This window comes from Crocodylus porosus, unplaced genomic scaffold (genome assembly GCF_001723895.1).
Source record: "Crocodylus porosus isolate Cpor-Errol unplaced genomic scaffold, CroPor_comp1, whole genome shotgun sequence".
Lineage (NCBI taxonomy): Eukaryota > Metazoa > Chordata > Crocodylia > Crocodylidae > Crocodylus > Crocodylus porosus.
Genome location: NW_017728886.1, coordinates 15209619 through 15230884, shown reverse-complemented (window position 1 = coordinate 15230884; position 21266 = coordinate 15209619). Strand labels below are relative to the sequence as shown.

Here is a 21266-nt window from a genome sequence, read left to right as displayed (position 1 = left end):
TCTGAAAAGAGCGACGAAAAAAAGCTTCTGCATGGGAGAGGAATTTAGTGTATCCAGCTGTTATGATACTGCTACTCTTTGTAACGGTAAGAATTTTACTGTCTTTTTTTCCTTGTGTATAATAGTTGTTTGGGGGATAATTTTAATGGTTTTGAGTAATGGAGGTGATAACCAAGAAAATATGAGAACCAGCAATCCCTTCTTGAGATTTTTTTCCTGCAAAGATAAAAGTTTTATTGCCACCAGATTTCATTATGTTTAAACATTTACATTATTTAAGTGTTAAAACCTTAGAATTGACAGAATGTCTCTACTTCTTTATAGTCCTTATCAGTCCTCTTGGTTGCTTGCAACATTCTTCGCCTGTTGGTCGATGAGACTGCAATGCCAAAGGGATCAGGGGTAAAGTAAACTGTGATTTTTTTTTTTTGGCAAACATCAGTAACATGTTCACTAGAAGTTTTGAAAAAGCACCAGCAAGAGGCTTCAGTTTAATAGCTTTAAAAAGTGCGTTTAACACCTGAGTTTAATTCTGTGGGTTTAGTCCTGCAAATGGGCTAGCCTATGTCTAATTTTACTTGCATTTAGTAGCTTTGTTTATCTCTTAAGATCAGGCTTATGTTGATACAGTAGTAATTAACAAAGTAGGTAAATGAGAGCACCATCAGAATTAAAGGGCATCTATTTTCTTGGTGCTTCCATTTTTAAGTGGAACAGAATTAATATATTTTTATAAGGAAATTTGTTTCAAAATGGAACAAAAGTTCCTTATTATGTTTTTGGTGTTTTCATAACTTTATTTTGGAAATAAACTTCAATATTTTTAAAGTATTTTATTTCAAGAAAAAAGCAGCCTGCACGTTGTTAGGTTGTCCCAATTAATACCATTACAACTTTTTTTTTTCTAGCTTATTAACGATTTAGCCTAGATGAGTAGAGTCATATCACATATTTGCACAACTATATGAAGCCATTTAGTGCAGGTTGCTGTTCCATTAGTAATAATACATGCACTGAAAAAAGTGTGACTTGGAGATTTTAGATTCAGCATCCAAAGTACTGGGGCATATGCTTATAAATCACATGCAATGTGAATAATAATGTTGGAAAACTCAGTTTTATTTTCCCATTGTAAAACATTTTACTCAGATTTTGAAATTTGAGCTTGTTTAATTTAGATAGGCAGAATGTAAAACTAAATTTGAAGTTACCCCGAATTTCTACCCTTGAATCATGGAATATTTTATTTTACAGTACATCTTTAATCCAAGGATCTCAGATCCTTGGTAAGGACAGAAGTTAACTTTCTGAACACTCAGTGTGCGTGTGTATCATTAATTTATGCAAAGTTTTTTTTTTTTGGTTTTTTTTCTCTCATAGGGGCCTGGGATAGGAAATGCTTCTCTATCCACTTTTGGTTTTGTGGGAGCAGCACTTGAAATCATTTTGATTTTGTATCCTTTCTTTAAGTATGCTGTCTGTTAACAAGTATTCTGTCTAGTTTTCTGGGACGCTGGTAATTTACTAAGACACTTGCCTGGAAAGAAGAAAGAGACAGGTCAGTCCTTCTCAAGCACTCGAAGTGTTTTTGTTTTTTTTCCCTTGGTTCTTAAGACTTTTAGGAGGCTGCTGAGAACTTGAGTGAAACTTGCATTCCTTGGAGGTTCTTTTTTCCTTGATTCTCACAGCTATCTTATGGTGTCCTCTGTCGTCGGCTTCTACAGTCTTCGCTTTTTTGAAAATTTCACTCCCAGGAAGGATGACACAACTATGACAAAGGTAAGGTAAAATCTGAGGTGGTGATGGCCCCCCTTTTTTGCCACCCAAGACAAACTGACTCTTTTAGTTAGTAATTGCTCTGAATGGCTCATTTGCAGTGATCAGTATTTGTTTGTAAGCTGCGTAAACACAAACTGGAAGATTTTCAAAATGCTGAATGAGTGGGAAAAAGGATGTGCTCTGTTTAGTTTGGATGGCATCCATTCACTTGTAAAAAGCCTGGAATAGTGGAGCTTGTTAACTAGCTATAGAAAAAGCTAGTGAAAGGACTTTTTTCAAAGGAAACGTATTGCTAATGAGTAACTTTGATTGTGCTAACTGTACTTCAGGGAGCTTATTTGAAATCTGAAGAACTTGGTTGCTACAAGTAATACAGACAAAGTAATTCAAATTTGAATAATTAAAGTAAGACTGAGGAGGTCTATTCAGCAACGTTTTGCAGTCTGAGGCTAATTTGACTTTTTCCACAATTTGGCATTGGCTTCAGAATTAACAAATGCTGTTACCTAATGCTGAGGCACATGCATACATTTTTTTGACAAAATATTCCCACAAACTGACAAGAGGGAGCGCTCAATAAGCAAGGGGCAGACGGAGTATTTAAATAATTAAATAATCCTCCATAATTTACATGAATCACATAATTTACATGTATTTCATGATTAAATACATGAAAGTAGTAGTGTCTAAACACATTGATTTTTATGATACAAGATATTTGCTAAGTCTATTTCATACCTTTACGTAGCATTGGAAGCTGGGTTGAAATTGTCTTCGTGTCTGCACATCTTTCAGTATCTCAGGAATAGTTGAGGAAAAATAGGAACAAAATATAAGTAAATGACAAAATATGTTGATACTTTTGTATCTTTAATTCACCTTTTCTTGTTAATAATTATAGAATTAGAATTGAGCAGACTTGTCTTTTATCTGATAGTAAATACAGCTTTACCTATTTCTTTTTGCAATTTTACTAAAATTTCAGACAAAATTAACATTGTTATGATTTTCAAAAATCTTTACATTTACCAATATCAACGCAGGTAGAAGAGAAACAATTTTTAGTTTTTCGTAATTATATAAAAATAAAACTTTAATCTTGCAAGTAGTTATAACATGCTTAATTTTACTTATCAGTCATCCCAATAAAGCCAATGGAATGATGCAAGCACAAGTGGTTGCATGACTGGGACTTAAATTGTCAAATGAATTGTAGCCTCTTTAAGTTTATGAAGTCGCCTTTTTAAAAGAAAATCTTGGTGTGTGTGTCTAGTTTTTTCTGCTTACCAGTTCATCTCAGAAGGAAACTGGAGATATCTGGTAGAAGCAAGATCAAGTTAAGTTTATATAATGTAAACAACAATTATATTAAGTCCAGTTTGCAGAATGAATCTTTAAGGAACTGACATCAAAACAGCAAAATGTGAAATCAGGAAAAATGTTTGCTTTTAACAAAAATCTTATTTTGATGGAAGGAATGCTCTTTTGTTCAAAACAGATAATTGGAAACTGTGTCTCAATATTAGTGCTCAGCTCTGCTTTGCCAGTGATGTCAAGGACCCTGGGTAAGTTGAATATTAAAAAAAAAAATACTTACCTGTTGAGTGGTACATTGTGAAGCAGTTGTATAAATGAAATGACCTAGGAAAAGTTACTGTTTGTCTATTTATTAAATAACTTAGTTACTATAAATATTCCTTCCAAGTCTTACTTTCCTTTGATGTTCAGTCAGTCCCACTGCAATGTGATTTTCATACAGACATACCAGATTACATATTTTGGTACATGAAATATAAGTATCTATCTAGAAAATGTATTCCTTTTCTAAATTGGAAGTCACTAATTGTCTAAATAAATTATTTTTGTGTGTCTGTTTTTAGTAGGCTGACCAAGTAGGTTGTTGGCTACAAAAGCTCATGCCTCTCTGAGGCAGTTAGCACAGGTGCCAGCTTGTGCTACATTGTGTCTGACTTCAGACTAACGTAGCTAACTGCCTCTCTTCCCACCTCTCTAAACAAATTATAAGATAAAGAAAAATACATTTGAAAACTGCTCATTTAGTGTAGGCACTAATTTCATGTCTACTTAAAAATAACAATTCTTGCCATCTATGTAAAGAAATTGTTGTCTTTTTTTATTTGGGTTTGCATACATTTCATAAGTAGATGGTAGGAAGCTGGGTAGCGTGGCACCTTAGGGCCCTGCTACACATTCAGATTAAAGCTGGATAGAGACCAGCTATAAAGTTGTTACATATTTTAAAGCAATAACTTTATAGCTGGTTGACTTTTTATAGCTGGATAGTTATTTTTATCATGTGATGATTACTTTGCACTTGTGACTGGTCTAAATTTATTGCATGATTAACCAGCTAGTTGTATAATGTCTGTAATATGTAGCCAGTAGCCTTAGAGACCAACTCATTCTGTGAGACAAGCTCTTGTAGGTAACAGCCTACTTCATCAGATGCTGTTACCTATGAAAGTGTATGCCTTTAAGTGGATGTGGCTGTGAATTAATGCCTTGAGTATAAAAGTCTGTTTAAAAATGTTAAAGATCCCACATACTGGAGCTTTTTAATAGCAGTGTGAAAATCAGATTTTAATAGGTTTTGCACAAAATTATTTTAGCAATTCTTACCTTATTATATTGTTCTGAATTTTAATTTAATTGGCTGATTCCTAAAAACAGGTACTTACAAATCTGTTCTTGCCCCGAGTTTCATTAGGTTCAGTGACACTTCATGGAGGAACAGGGATGTCAGCAGTAAATTATGTACAGAATTGCCACCTACAATAACTGGCAAATCTTACCTTTAAAAATAAAAATAAGTTTATACCCTCCATATTTAAGATGACAGAATAGTGTCCCTTCTATATATTGGTGGTCTTGTAGCTAAATAATGGCCTAAATGAAAACTCAAAAGAAGAAATGTAATATTTAATCCACTCCTAAAATCCGGAGTGAATGACCTGAGAAATAATATTATTTAACACATAGAGCAGGACAACACTCCTGTGCAAACACTACTGTTTAAAAATAATAATGCTTGTACTATGACTAACTCTCATTGCATTTGCCATTTGAAAAACTCATTGGTTATGCACTGCGAGATTAACAGTCCATAGTAATATAAACTGATTCTGTAGAGAAAAGTGTGCATGCTGGGTGCAATTGTTGTTACAGAGAAAACAAATTAATGGCAAAACTCACTTTTTAAAAAAAAAGGCTAACAAATGAAATTCCTGAATAGTTTGCCATAGAGATAAATCAAAGAATAAAACAGAAGAAAAAAAGATGGAACAATTAACACACAGCTAACAAATGCACAGGCACAGCTGTCCAAACAGGATTAATAGAGTGTATTAGAGTACAGTGAGTCATGTGGTGCTTTGCAAAATATCAACATGCATTGCATTACATGTTACGCCCAGTGGCACTGAATAGATGAAAAGAAATAAATACGTTAAACGGATTCATAGAGGCTTTTCTCAGTATTAAAAAAGCAAGCTTCTAGACTGTTAAAAAGCTGGATTTTAGCATTATGGGAAAGGCAGACTGGGGAAAAGTTTATCCAGTAATTCATGTATTTAACCTCTTCAAATCTAGTCTGTGAATTTAAGATGAGGTATAGAGAATCTTTACAAATTTTTGTAGCATTTCTGCTAAACCTTTAGGTATCAAGCGTTCTTTGATGCCATTTTTGAAAGACGTAAGGATATTTTTAGAAATGGGAAATAAAGATGAGACAACAGGTTTTAATATTTTTCAGTCTGATTAGGGCTTTTCTGTTGGTTTCATATTTGCTTACCATTAGGAAAGATACTAGGAAAAAAGTAGGTAATAGCTCTGGTTATGAAAAAAAGCTGCAAACAAGATTTTGTTTTCTGTTTATAAAATCATTTTTATTTTGGTCTTTATGAGTAATTATTGACATGATGTTAAAACTAGAGTTAAGCTTGCTTAGATACTATTTTGTTGTGTTCAGTAGAGGGGTAACTTTTTTGTAACTTTGTATGGTACTAATTAGATTCTCAAATTGCAGTCTCAAAAGGGATGCACACAGGCATTTTTAAATAGTCAATATTAAAAAAAAAATCTGTGTATATAAAGGTATACATTTCAGATAAGCAAATAAAATCTGTTTTTAGAGAATGGATAAAAATGTAGGCTATAATCACTTCGGATTTTTTTTCTGCTTTCACTGAAGCGTCAAATTTTCTCTTTTCTTTGTCTTCCAGTTTCGCATTCTCTTTGAGGGCTCTTTTTCTCCAACCCTTTCTCTTTCAAAGAGTCATTCTTACTTTCTTTGAAGAAACCCTCTGCTGACTCGTCTTGCTTTAGTACTCCTATCTATTTTATTTCCTCTTTCCTTTAGGCTTCTAGAGCACCAGTCTTTGTAGAGTTTTTGCTGAGACTTTCTCTTGGTGTCCTCTTGCATTTTCTGGTTTTCACTGAAACTGCTCTGATTAAAGTCACTTTTGGCTTTTTTACAGCCAAGTATGAAGACCACTTCTTTTGAGCTGCTTGCTGACTTTTTGGTTCTAGGAGTCCATTCTTCCATATTGTGCATTTATTAATCTACATTTCCCCCTCTCTTACCTCTCTTTCTCTCCTTAGCATCTAGATCAACTTTTGGTCCCTTCTGCACTATCCTTTTTAAGGCTATTTCTTTGTTCTTTTCCTTTTTTTAAAATTTCTCTTTCTTGTGATCTCACTCCTTTGGTGTGTTCTGTTTATTTATAGGTTGATTCTACTCATTTCTGTCTGTTGTAGGTAGGTAAGATTTCAGGGTGGGTGGGGGAAGGGCTATGCAGTGGTGCAGTTGGCACACTGCTTGTAATTCTATGATGTCTCATTGAGTGTCTAGCGTAGGATGGGTGATTATTTTGGCTGGAGGGCCACTTAATGAGTTTTGGTGAACTGTTGAGGGCTGCATGCATAAAATTAACGATGAAGATATTTTAACAAATTATAGATAAAAAACAAATGATATGCTAAACCTGTTCAGCCTTCACAAGAGAAAGTTGAGGGGGGACCTAGTGGCCGTCTGTAAACTCCCTGGGGGGACCAGAAGGGTTTGGGGGAGACACTGTTCCTCCTAGCGTCCCCTGGCATGACAAGGAACAACGGACACAAATTACTGGAGAGTAGGTTTAGATTAGACATCTGCAAGAGCTGCTTCACAGTTAGGGCGGCTAGGAGCTGGAACCAACTTCCAAGGGAAGTGGTGCTGGCTCCTACGCTGGGGGTCTTTAAGAAGAGGCTTGATGCTTGCCTGGCTGGACTCATTTGAGTCCAGTTTTTCTCCTGCCCAGGTGGGGGGTCGGACTTGAAGATCTACAGGGTCCCTTCTGACCCTCTTCTGTGATTCTATGATTCTAAAAATCAAGCATCTACTATAAAATATTTTAGTTTTATTTTAAAAAATATATTTTTGTCCCTATTTTTTAATGATTTTTTTGAGTAGTGTATATTAGAGACAAGACACTTGGCCAAGGGAGGATGCCTCCGCCCCCGGCAGAGCCCTGCCACTGCCCAGTGACCCCCAAATCACAAGGAAGCTTCATGCTTCAACCTGCACCCTGACATGCCCCTTGAGCCATCTACTCCCCCACCCCTTCCCATCCTAGAGCAGTTCAGCTGCAGGGAGGCAGCTGAGAGGAACCGAGGAGGGTCTCACTCCACCCTGGCTCCGACTTTGCTCAGCCGCCCAGGGAGCTGCACGAACAGGATGTGCAGGTGTGCTTGTATGCCTGGTGCATGAGTTAGTGCGGGAGTTTGCGCAGGAGGGTGAGCGGGGGGCCCGAGGCCCTGCCAGTGAGCCCTAGAGAAGGCAGTCTCATAAGTAGCCAGCCTACCAGTGGCATGATGCGGATGGACACACACTGCACCCCTTGGGTCCCCTCGGAGTCTGCGGTCCTCCTTGTGGCACCTCAGAGGCCTCCACCCAGATGGAACTCATGGTTCCGGCCTCTGCACAGATGGAGCCCCTGGCTCTTGGCTGTGGGGGCTGCCTGGCAAGTTTCCAGGCACATGGGACCAGGAGCATGGCCACCTCCCCTTGCGGGGTTTCTTCCACTTTGGAGTCTGTGGGGCATCAGATTGAGGAGCTCCAGGCCACAATCCAGAGACTGCATGCCATCAGGGATGGTGAGTAGGAGATAGACTCCTACTGCCAGGCCCTTCACCCCTTGGAGGCAGAGGGTAGACCAAGGTCACCTTTCAGGACAAGGGAGGACTTGGGGCTCTCCCATGCTGTCTAGCCAGGGGGTTGGACCAAGGTGGTCAAGGGCCCCTCCCCTCTGGGGCTTTGCAGCAGGTACTAACCTCTTGCAGCCTCAGTAGAGCCTGCAGATGCCAGCTTTTGCAGGCAAGGGAGGATCACTCACCCCTACTCTCCCTAAGATGAAACGCAGTGCTTGTCATGGGAGACTCCCTCTTGAGGGGGAGTGAGGGGGCAATTTGTTGCCCTGACCCCTTAGCCCGGGAGGTCTGCTATTTCCCAGGGGCCCGCATCTGAGACATAGCTGAGAGGATCCCAAAGATCATCCGGCCCTCCGACCACTACCCTATGCTCCTTATCCATGTGGGCATGAATGACATGGGTTGGAGCAGTCCCAGATGGGTCATGAGAGACTACAGGGCTCTGGGAGCAGGGCTTAGAGGGTTGGGGGTGCAGGTGGTCTTTTCCTCACTCCTCCTGGTTGTGGGTCATGGGTTGAGGTAGTCAACCAGAGACTGCGGTGCTGGTGTCATTGTGAAGGCTCTGTCTTCCATGACCACAGCCCGCTCTTTGGTGAGGGAGGCAGTGGGCTGCTGGGAAAAGACAGCCCTCACCTCACTTTGCTGTGGGGGGAGGCTTTTCTCAGCCACAGTTGCTGACCTGCTCGACTGGGATTTAAACTGAGCTCTCCATGGGTTGTGGGGAGTACTGCCGCTGCAAGCCCACTGGGCACTTTTTGTAAACCCAGCAGGCTAAAGCATTCAAGCGAATCCACCCCAGCCTCAGAGCTATCTGTAGGAAAGGCAAGGGCCCCCAATGGGACACTTATGTGCCTGTACACCAGTGCCAGGAGCCTGGGGAGCAAACAGGAAGAACCGGTTCTCCTGCTAAACCAAACGGATTACGAACTCATAGGGATAACAGAGACCTGGTGGGACTCCATCTATGACTGGGCCACAGGTATAGATGGCTGTACCTTATACAGGAGAGATCGTGTGGACAAAAGGGGCGGGGGGGGTGGGTAGCTCTGTATGTCAAGGAAAGCTAGGCACCCAGGGAGGACAGTTGGAGACTCTTTGGGTCCAAATCTGTGGTGAACAAGGCACAGGAGACACAATGGTGGGAGTCTACTAGAGACCTCCTAGCAAAGATGAAGAGCTTGACCAGGTATTCGCCGGGGAACTAGCTAAGGCTTCATGTGCCCAGTGCATGGTTGTCTTGGGAGATTTCAACTACCCTGACATCTCATCGGAAGAGCACTCGGCCACATCTGAATGGTCGCAAAGCTTCGTCGTGTGTGAACGAGCTCTATCTGACTCAAGAAGTCTATGGACCGACAAGAGGCAAAGCTCTGCTCAACCTGGTACTGGCAACAGGGGATGACTTAATCAGTGACCTAACGATCGAAGTGAAGCTGGGAGACAGCGACCATGAGCTGATCACTTTCACCATGCTCTGTAAAGCAGGGCAAGTCAGTCAGCAAAGCAGAAGTCCTCGACTTCAGGAAAGCTGACTTTGACAAGCTCAGGAGGCTTGTGGGAGAGCCCCTAAGGGATCATGACCCAAAGGGGAGGGGAGTTCAAGAAGAGTGGTGCTCCTCAAGGGAGCGATCCTGAAAGCACAAGTAATGTCTATCCTGTCTCGGAGGAAGGGTAGCAAAAGGGCACAGCAGCCCTCTTGGCTCTGCAGGGAACTAGTGACCTCCTGTGGCTAAAAAGAAAGGCCTATAAAGGATGGAAAGCTGCATCCACCCCAAAGGAGGAGTACTCTGCACTGGTCCAGACCTGTAGGGAGCGAACCAGGAAAACCAAGGCTGCAACTGAACTTCAAATGGCTACACATATCAAGGACAATAAAAAGTCCTTTTTTAGATGTGTGGGGAGCCAGAGGAAAAACAAGGGTAGCACTGGACCCCTGCTAAACCAGATAGGGCAACTGACAGCTGATGCCCAGGAAAAAGCTAACCTGCTCATTGGGTATTTTGCACTGGTTTTTCACCAGCTCCAGGGGATGACCCTGCTCAGTATGGTATGGGAGGGCCAAGGTGAGGGAGAACTTTTACCCTTCATCAATGTTGACCATGTGAAGGAACACCATGAGAAGTTGAACACCTTCAAGTCAGCTGGCCCAGACAGCTTACACCCCAGGGTACTTAAGGAGCTGGCTAGCATCATAGCTTGGTCACTGGCACATCTTTGAGAACTCATGGTGCTCAGGCTAAGTCCCCGAAGATTGGAAGAAGGCCAGTGTGGCTCCTATCTTCAAGAAAGGGAGGAAAGTAGATCTGGGGAACTACAGGCCCATCAGCCTGACCTCCATCCCCAGGAAGATCTTGGAGAAAATCATCGAAGAAACCATTTTTGACAAACTGGCTGAAGGCAGCTTCTTGAGGGATAGGCAGCATGGGTTTGTTGCGGGTAGGTCTTGCCTGACCAGTCTCATCTCCTTCTACAACCAGGTGAGATATCACCTGGAGAAAGAAGGAGAGATTGATGTCATATATCTTGACTTTAAAAAAGCTTTGAATCTGGCATCCCATGATCATCTTATAGAAAACCTGGCCAATTGCAGCCTTGGCTACATCACAGTCTGCTGGCTAGGGAATTGGCTTTGACGTCAGACCAGTGGGCTCCCCCAGTGGTAGTTGACGGAAGTCAATCATTGTGGTGTGTCATGACCAGTGGGCTCCCCCAAAGCTCCATCCTTGGGCCTATCCTTTTCAAAATCTTCATTAATGATGTGGACATTGGTGTCAGGAGTGGACTGGCCAAGTTTGCTGATGACACCAAACTTCGGGGTAAAGCGTCCATGCCCAAGGACAGGATGGTAATCCAGGCTTACCTTGACAGGCTCAGAAAATGGGTGAACAAAAACCTGATGGCCTTCAGCTCTGAAAAATGCAGGGCACTCCACCTTGGGAAGAAAAACCTGCAGCATGCTTATGGCTTTGCAGTGCTGTGCTTGCTAGCACCATGGCCGAAAGGGACTTGGGGGTCATGACTGACCACAAGATGAATATGAGCCACGAATGTGATGTTGCAGCTGGTGAAGTGAGCAAACCCTGGCTTGCATCCATAGATGCTTCTCTAGCAAATCCCAGGATGTCATCTTCCTGCTGTGCTCAGCCTTGGTGAGGCTGCAGCTGGAGTACTGTATCCAGTTCTGGGCTTCATAATTTAAAAAGGATGTGGAGAAGCTTGAGGGAGTCCAGGGGAGAGCTATGCGCCTGATCTGAGGGCAGGAAAACAGGCCATAGGATGAGAGGCTGAGAGCTACAGGACTCTTCAGCCTGGAAAAGTGCAGACTTGCGGGGGGGGGGACCTGGTGGCCGCCTGTAAGTTTATCAGGGGTGACCACCAGAGCGCCCCAAGGGATGACGAGGTCAAATGGTCAGAAACTTCTCCAAGACCATTTCAGGCTGGACGTAAGGAAGAACTTCTTTACAGTCCAAGCCCCCAAGACCTGGAACTTGCTGCCATCAGAGGTGGTGCAAGCACCTACTCTGGATTCCTCTAAGAGTCAAGTGAACGTTTATCTTGCTGGGATCCTGTGACCCCAGCTGACTTCCTGCCCTTGGGGCAGAGGGCTGGACTCAGTGATCTTCCAAGTTCCCTTCCAGCCCCAATGTCTGTGAAATCTATGAAATCTACACATGCCCCTGCAAAGCCTGGGGAAGCCCAGAAACCCCTTCCAATTTGCCCCAGCTCCTCCCCTAGGGCCATGTGGGTTGTGCCAATCAGCCCAGGTGATCTTCTTCCCCTAGGAGGAGCCCCAGCCCCTGGGCCTGAGGGCAGCCTCACCTGGGTGTATGGGACAGGAGCTGCACTGGCTGCAGCTGGGAGGTGCCAGGTGGCTGGGCAAGCTCACAGCAGTGCATGGGGCAACTCAGGAGCTGGTGTTGGGGCTTCACCTGCTGGAAGGCCCCACAAAACTCTGCCACCTCCAGGCACAGATGTGGAATGCTCGCTGCATGGTCCTAGCACCCGAGGTGGCTCTTGCCAGCTCTGAGCCACATTCAGATGGGGTGCTGCTGGTCCAGCCCAAGTGGGGAAACTGGGGCCTGAGCACAGCTCACCCAGGGCCTGCCATGTGGAGCTGCATGGGCGGATGGGGCCGCTTCAATCCAGTGATCCCTGTGGCACCAACAGAGGCTGGAGCCAAAGCCACCAGGGCCTGAGTGCAACTGGCCCAGGGCCTGCTGCATGACCCCGGGTGGGCAGGGCTGCTTCTACGCAGCATCTCCCATGGGGCCAGCAGAGGCCAGAGCCAGAGCTGCCACCTGCATTGCCCAGCCACAGGCCAGGTTAGAGACAATTGGCAGGCTGGATATGGGCCACAGGCTGTATTCTGCCCACCCCAGTCTAGTGTCTTGCGTTTCTGAGCTGGGGCCATTATATGTTAATGTACATGACTTGTGCACGCCTTTCTCATTTAACATGGAAGACCAGTGTAGAAGATCACATTTCTCAAATGACTTTAAGCCCTTTTCAAATTGAGAGGTTGCTTAAAAGCTTCCTCCAGGAATTATTTCACAAGGGCTCTATTATTTGGAGAGTGTATGTGTGCCTGATTTTGGTGTTGAGGCGAGGGGAGACTCTTGTAGGTATTGTTTCAAAGCTCAACATTTTTACTTCTGTGCATTTTTTGCTCAACTCGTAGGCTGACTCTTGAAAACTGTTTGTGGTAAATAAAGATAAAGGTTTGGAAAGTTTTCTCATCTCTTGGTATAGAAATACTTCCAGGTATCTGGGAAATATTACTTATGAGTCTTGGAGCTTATGAGCCTTGGGGTTGACTACCCTGTTAGACGGATTGGATTCTCAGGGTTTCTCATGAGTTATACTCGTGACTGAGTAGATGAAGTCAAATTCAATGGAAGAGCAATAGTTTCACTAGCTCTAGGTACCTGAATAGAACTGAAGGACTGTTTGGACAAAACAGCGATCTTATTTATGATCCCCATGCCATATGTATTTCAGTGTCAATTATCTGCTCATTTTAGACTGCTCATCAGACCGTAATGTAAACTGACTTTGTGGTATGGGTAGGTATTCAATAACCACAGAATTGACTCTTAAGCCAGTTGTCTTGCATACAAAGCTAAATCTAAAGGAATGCCTCTGTCATATGAGGCAGCATGAACACTTACGGTACTTTTGTGATAGATTTTTTGGGGGGAAACTAACACTGCAAACTGGCTTTCCTGATGATTTTAATATGCCTGACTTTTTTTTTCCAAAATTGTGTTTATTGAAATTAGAAAAGAAAGTTTAAATTCATGACATGGTTATTTCTAAGACACACAATTAATGGAGCAATATACCTGATATTTTAGTTGGCCATTGTAGTTTATGGTATAGTCAACAACCTTACGGTAGTTAATTAGGATACCAGTGACCTTCAAAACTTTGTCTAGAATCTTTTATTGTACATCTGTCCATTGCATACCTAAATAGATTTTGCTTTAACATAGGACAGCCACAGGTGTATTAATGGTTAGTATTAATCTTGTGTGTGTGTTCATCGTCATTCAGATATGCTATCAAGAATTTTTCTCAAATTTTGTCTGTCTTTCGAATATAAATATTAAATGTAATTTAGCAGGCATAATTACATGTTAAATATAATTTTAACAGGAATTACCAGATTTGATCTGCTTGGAGATTTTGGAAGATTCAACTGGCTGGGAAACTTCTACATTGTGTTATCTTATAATCTGCTCTTTGCTATAATGACGACCCTCTGTCTGGTCAGAAAGTTTACCTCTGCTGTACGAGAAGAGCTCTTAAAGGCATTAGGTAACAGTGAACGTCTTCATTTTTAACTTTGACTTCATTGTTTCTCCCTTGTCCTTTTCCTGCCTACTTGCCCTTTTGAGATGGTGCATATGTTCTGTGTATCATACCATGTATTTTGTGTATGTGAAATGCTTTACAGAAACTTGTGGACATTCCAGTTTTGAAATGGACTTTATCCTATTCACAGGCAGTACCACTGTGTCTGAGTGCAGTGAGTCTAAAATGGCTCAAATAGAGGTACAGATAAGTTTTAGCAGTCCTAGCTAATTAACAAGAAATTGAAACATGCTATTTTAATCTAGAAAAAAATTCTTGGAATTTGGCTTCTTGGTTTGAGTATCGAGGATTATTATTGGCAAGTGTATAAATTATGGCATTGATGGGGAAAATCACCTGGTTCCACAAGCAGTGAAACATGGTGACGTAGTCTGGGGTACTAGTGACTGAGTGAATACACAGAGCTAAGTACAGACGATCAAAAAGGCCAAAGCTGAATCCATTCAATATTCACAGGTTAGTTTAAGCTGTGTAGATAGAACTGATAAGTGAGTGAACACACATTCACTTTTGATTCCGGAAATAGAACTGCATGCCTGCAGTGGCCCAAGCCAGATGCTAGGGTGTGCTAGAGCTTGTCTCCCTGCCCTGGTAGAGCAGACAGCTTGGGCCAAGGCTAGCCCATCCTGCAAGGGGAGTTTGCAGGGGATGTACAAAGTACTTTGTGTCTGAGGGGACTGTAAGTTAACTTGAATCCTGGAGGGGATCTGGGGCAGAAGTTCAATAAATCAATTTAATCTAAATCAGTTAAGTTTGATACTACATCCACCCAGGTTTATCTTAAACTGGTTTCTGCCATTTTCAGTGGTTTATGTGCACTGACCTTCTGTTCTATTACAGATTATACTGATTGATGTGTAATTTCTGTCCCTAGCCCATGTGAATGAATAATTAATATCTGAACTACTGAGCATCAGAGCTGTGATGCCAGCTGACAAGGAGGGAACCAGCAAGTCGTCCAGTAGCACGTAAAAGCAGAGTCAAAGCTGCTTCTGTCTAGCTCAGGAAGTTTTTCTTCACAGATGGGAACACATAATGATGTGAGCTATGAAGTCCGCACTCCTATATCAATGAAATATTAATGACCGAACAGGTTCAATACCTTTTTAGAACTGCAGGCTGTTTTCAGTTTGTTTCCTTAAATGAAGAATGAAGGCCAGTAGACAGGGTGATTTATGACAGAGAAGTCTACAAAAAGTAAATGTTCCTTATCCAATTAATATCAATTCATCATCTTAGAGTATTCATAGTTTCATAGTTGGTAGGGTCGGAAGGGACCTGAGTTGATCATCAAGTCCGATCCCCTGCCATGGTAGGAAAGAGTACTGGGGTCAAACGACCCTGGCGATGTGTTCATCCAGCCTCCTCTTAAAGACCCCCGGGGTAGGAGCCTGCACCACTTCTTTTGGAGGTTGGTTCCAGATCCTACCTGCCCTGATCGTGAAGTAGCGCCTCCTGATGTCCAGCCTGAGTCTACCCTCTGCTAGGTTGTGTTCATTAGTTCTAGTCACTCCTGGTAGTGCTCGGGGGAACAGGGACTCCCCCAATGTCTGGTCCCACCTGACTAGTTTGTAAACAGCCACTAGATCCCCCCTCGGCCTTCTCTTGTGGAGGCTGAACAGGTTCAGGTCCCGTAGCCTCTCCTCATAGGGCCTGCCCTGCTGTCCCCTGATCGTGCGAGTGGCCTCCTCTGGACCCTCTCCATGTTGTCTGCATCCCTCCTGAAGTGTGGCGCCCAGAACTGGACGCAGTACTCCAGCTGCGGCCTGACCAGTGCCGCATAGAGGGGGAGGATCACCTCCTTGGACCTGCTCGAGATGCATCTGTGGATGCATAACAAGGTGCAGTTGACCTTCCTGCCCGCATCCCCACACTGTCGGCCCATGTTCATTTTGGCATCAATAATGACTCCAAGATCCTTTTCTGCCTCTGCACTGACAAGAAGGGAGTTTCCCAGCCTGTAGGGATGGTGCTGGTTCTTCTTCCCCCAGGTGCAGCACCTTGTACTTGTCAGTGTTGAATCCCATCCTGTTCTCATCCGCCCACCCCTGTAACCTGTCTAGGTCTGATTGCAGCCGATTCCTCCCTTCTAGCGTGCCCACTTCTCCACACACTTAGTGTCGTCAGCAAATTTGAACAGGGTGCTTTTTACACCCCTGTCCAAGTCACTGATGATGATGTTCAACAGTGCAGGCCTGAAGACCAAGCCCTGCGGAACCCCACTGTCCACATCCCTCCAGGTAGAATAGGACCCACCCACTACCACTCTCTGGGTGCAACTTGCCAGTCAGTTAGTGACCCAATAGACTGTGTAGGTGTCGACGCCAGTTTTTTAATGAGAATGGGGTGAGAGATGGCGTCAAAGGCCTTCCTAAAGTTCAGTACTACGTCCACTGCTACAGCTGTGTCTAAGGATTTTGTGACCTGGTCATAGAAGGCCACCAGGTAGGTCTGACAGGACCTGCCGCTAATGAACCCATGTTGGTTGCCCCTAAGCATAATCTCCCCTGCTGGCCCCTCGTGGACATGCGCCAGGATAATTCTCTCAAAAAGCTTACCCAGGATCGAGGTAAGACTGACTGGCCGATAGTTTCCTGGGTCCTCCTCCTTCCCTTTTTTGAAAATGGGAACCACACTGGCCCCTTTTCAGTCCTCTGGCACCACACCAGAGCACCACGAGTGCTAGTAAAGTCATGCCAGGGGTCCCACAATGACCTCTGCTAATTCCCTCAGCTCTCTGGGGTGGAGATTGTCAGGACCAGCTGATTTAAATACGTCCGGTCTCTCCAGAAGTTCCCTGACTAGATCCTCGCTGACCCTAGGCCTGGGTGCATCTCCCCTGGGGCCTGCGGGGGTCCCAGTGGCAGGGTGACCCGGTCCCAGCTCTGGAAAGTGGAGGCAAAGAAGTCGTTTCATAGGTTAGGTTTGTCGTCTCGTGCAACGACCATATTTCCTAGTGTGTCCTTGCAGAGGTCCCACGTTACCTGGTACCTTCTTTTTGCCCTCTGTATATTTAAAAAAGGACTTCTTGTTGTCCTTGATCTGGGTAGCTAGTCCCAGTTCCATCTCTGCCTTAGCCTTCCTGACTGCCGCGCTACAGCCCTGAGCAACCAAGGTATAGTCCTCCCTGGTGATGGCTCCTCCCTTCCATTGGGTGTGTGCCTGCATTTTAGGTAGGTGATGTTCCGGGATGCTTTTGGTGAGCCACGGGGGCTTTTGCACCCTCTTACCCCCTTTGATCCGTGTGGGATTACCTCCCTTTGGGCTTGGAGGATTGTGTCCTTAAGGAACGACCACTCTTCTTGGACACCCAACTCCTCTCCCCTCTGGGACCTCAGTCCCTCCCTGACTATTCTCCTTAGCTCATTGAGGTCCGCCCTCCTGAAGTCCAGGGTTGCTGCCTTGCTGCAGGCCTTTGCCACCTTGTGCTGGATGGTGAATTATAGCAGGTGATGATCGCTGTTACTCAGGTGGTGGAGCACCCGCAGACCCCTCACCAGGTCGTCACCCGTGGCCAGGACCTGGTCCAACAGGGTATCTCCCCTGGTGGGGCTGTGCGCCTCCTGGGTTAGATGGAGGTCCTGTATCTCAGCTAGGAACCTATGTGAGTTGTCAGACCTGGCTGACTGCTCTTCCCAGCAGATGTCTGGAAAGTTCAGGTCAGCCATGATGACCACGTCCTTTGACCTAACTACTTCCATGAGCTGACTTAAGAATTCCTGGTCTAGCTCTTTCCCTTTGCTGGGTGGTCTGTAGTAGACCTCCACTGTTAAGTCCCTTTCCTCTCAACTTCCTTGTATTCTAACCCAGAATGTGTCTGTAGAAGACATGGACACGAGCTGTTTTTTTGAGATACTCACATGCTCCCTACCCCCACACTCCAACTGATCTTTTAGGTATAGTGTCCTGAGTATATTAATGCCAGAAATGGATTTATAAATCAATATGATCAGTTTCCTCTGACTTGCCTTTCTCTTGTTATAGTAATACCAAGCATTTATACAACGTGTTTGATCAATGCATTTTATGTTAGGAATAAGTTTTAGTGGAAGCTTCTGGTTAATTGGTCTTAGTAGACATATAATATTCTGTTGGCTTTTGTTTTTTGGGGGTTTTTTGCCAATAGAAAATCATGGAATCATAGAAAACTAGTTTTGGAATGTACCTGAGGAGGTCATCTACTCCAAACCCTTGCTCAAAGCAGGATCATCCCTAACCATATCATCCTAGCCAAGGCTTTGTCTTAAACACCCCCCCCCCCAAGGATAGAAATTCTACAACTTCTCTGGGTAACCTATCTCAGTGCTTTATTACCCTCCTAGTGAGAGAGTTTTTCCTAATATCTTATCTAAATTTCCCTGGCTGCAACTTGAGACCATTGATCTTTGTTCCATCATTTGCCACTATTAAGAACAATCTAGCTCCATCCTCTTTGAAACCATGCTTCAGGTAGTTGAAGGCTATTACTAAACCCTGCCCTCAGTCTTCTTCAAACTGTATAAGCTCAGTTCCCTCCAGCTTCTCTTCATAAGTCATGTTCCCTAACCTTCTAACAGTTTTGTTGCCCATCTCTGGACTTGCCAATTTGTGTATGTCATTTCTGTAATGAAGGGCCCAAAACTGAACGCAGTACTCTAGGCGTGGCCTCACCAGTGCCAAATAGAGAGGAAGAATCACTTCCCTAGATTTGCTGGCATTGCTGCTACTAATGCAGCCCAGCATGCCTTTAGCCATCTTCACAAGAAGGGCACATTGTTCGCACATATTCTACTTATTGTTCACTGTAACCCCCAGGTCCGTTTCTGCAGAGCTGCTACTTAGCCAGTCAGTCCCCAACCTGTACTTGTGCATGGGGTTGTTCAAGATTATTGTCCATAATTGAAGTGCAGGACTTCGCACTTGTCCGTGTTGAACCTCATGAGGTTTCTTTTGGCCCAGTCCTCCAATTTGTGTAGGTCTCTGAATCCTAGCCCTACCCTCCAGCATATGTGCTACTCCTCCCAGCTTGGTGTCTTCTGCAAACTTGCTGAGTATGCCATCTTCCAGGTCTTTGACAATATTGAACAAAACTGGCCTGAGGACCAACCCCTGGGGCACTCCACTTGATACTGGTTGCCAATTAGTCATCAAGCCATTGATTACTGACCCTTTGAGCCTGATGATCTAGCTGCTTTTCTATCCAATTTAACAGTCCATTTATCCAACCCGTGCTTCCTTAGCTTGCTGGCAAGAATGTTGTGGGAGACCGTATCAAAAGCCTTGCTAAATTTAAGATGCATCACTTCCACTGCTTTCCTAGCATCCACTGAGCCAGTCATCTCATCATAGAAGGCCTATTGGTTGGTCAGATATGACTTGCCCTGGGTGACTGTTCCTAATCACCTTCTTCTCCTTCAAGTGCTTAGAAATGGATTTCTTGAGGACCTGCACCATGATCTTTCCAGGGACTGAAGTGAGGCTGATTGGTTTGTAGTTCCCTGATTTCTTCTTCCCTTTCTTAAAGATGGGCACTATATTTGTCCTTTTCCAGTTGTCTGGGACCACTCCTATTGTCTGGGAGCTGAACTTGCCCGAGAAGACTGAGTTAAAAAAGGCATCGAGTACTTAAGCCTTTTCCACATCATCTGTCACTAGGTTGCCTCCCCAGTTCAGTAAGGGTCCCATGCTTTCCCTGATCTTCCTCTTGTTGCCAACAAACTTGTAGAAACCCTTAGAATCATAGAATCAATGAGTCAGAAGGGACCTAGACAGATCATCTAGTCCGACCCCCTGCCATAGGCAGGAAGGAGCACTTCTTGTTACCCTTCACATTCCTTGATAGCTTCTACTCCAGCTGTGCTTTGGCCTTCCTGATTTCATCCCTGCATGCCTTATACCTTACAAATTCCACAGCAAACACATAACTGCTCTTGTAACCATCCACAAAAGACTATTCCCAAGGACTGTAGAGTCAAGGGACCCTGTTCGTTCACACAGCCTTTACAGCAGAGAGATGACTTTCTCTGCTCTGTAGCTTCCTGTTGCAAACACAACAGGAGATTCTTACTTAATTGCAAGTGGACCACAGCAGGTATATCCACTACTCTGCCTGACCTAAGCAAACAAAGTCTCCTGGTCAGCAGTAACAAACAACATCTCCTGCACAACACTTAGAACCCTGGTCAATTAAAATACAACTCTGCCTTACTAGAAATCTTGGCTAACCCCTCTAGAAAGGGTCACTCTGCATCAACAAATTCCCTGATCAGTCAGGTTACTATTCTTGTGTCCTAGCGGAGTTGCCAGTTATTGACACTGGATTTTAAGAACTCAGCCCTTACACCTTTGTTCCAGGCAGGGACAACCCTTAGACTAACAACAACACTTACCGGTTGATAATAGGCGAATTTATTGATACAGAGTGATAACAAAAAAGCATCAGTACTAACCAGCAAGCAGTTCTATATTTATGAATCCTAGGACTGTCATCAGAGTCAAAATACAGCAGTCTGGAGGTGGGATGCCAATGCCCACAGCCCCCCTCCAGTCAGGTACATGAGATAAGCAGCTGGTATGTCCTCTGTCCATGGTGTCCTTGGAGACCCTTCCTAGGGGGTGGGGACCCCTCTCAGGGAGCAGAACAGGGAGGGATGGGAGGGACAAGGGGGAAAGAGGAGGGACAGGGACAGACATTACACATAAACCAGTTTAAGTGATCAGAAACCGGTTTACATCTGTAACAGAACAGCTCTTCAGTGCACATAAACCAGTTTGAATATGGCTGAAATCAGTGTGAGATGAACCTGGTTGAATGTAGTATCAGACTTAACTGATTTTGGTCAAACTGGTTTATGAAGTGTCTGTAGACCCCTGCTGGTTTAAATTAATCCAGACACTTCCACCATGTCTGGGCTGGGTGGAGCTGTCTGCTCCACAGCAGAGCTGGCCCTTCCCCTCTGCTCCCTGGCTGGAGCTCGGCAGAGACTGCAGGCTGCTCCTCTCCCTCCCCACTCCCTGCTAAGCAGGAATTACCCCTCCCCTCTGCCTTTCTGGGAGGTATCTGTGTATTAGCTAACAGACCACATGCTGGCTCTGGTCCCTGCTGTGACAAAGGCAGAATCAGCAGGTACCGATAATCCTGTCCCTCTGCTGTTTTCTTAATGGGGTGATAAACACTGTGTTAGGGATGATAAACACTGGTATCAATTCCCTGCTGGGCTAATCGGAGCATCCTGCCAGGGCCTGGCCATGCCCCCGTTCAGCTCAGTATTGTGTAAGGGAAGGGAGGGCTGCTTTAGCACCCCCTGGCTTCTAGCCTGAGCCACTGCAGGCATGTGCCTGCATTTCTGTCCACCTCCAAATCGGTTCAAGCTTTGCAGGTTAGACTACCCTGCCAAGATTGAATAAATTGAGGCTCAGTCTTTTTG

At 44.2% G+C, this 21266-nt stretch overlaps 1 protein-coding gene across 1 annotated transcript in view; it reads left to right on the top strand.

Moving 5' to 3' along the window:
* Positions 1–21266, top strand: part of LMBR1 (limb development membrane protein 1) — a 105410-nt gene that overhangs the window by 78712 nt on the left and 5432 nt on the right. Inside the window, exons 11-16 of the mRNA XM_019530552.1 lie at positions 10–86; positions 325–402; positions 1381–1454; positions 1689–1779; positions 3278–3344; positions 13642–13803. Of these exons, the coding sequence (XP_019386097.1) occupies positions 10–86; positions 325–402; positions 1381–1454; positions 1689–1779; positions 3278–3344; positions 13642–13803 (549 nt within the window). The remainder of the gene's footprint in view (positions 1–9; positions 87–324; positions 403–1380; positions 1455–1688; positions 1780–3277; positions 3345–13641; positions 13804–21266) is intronic.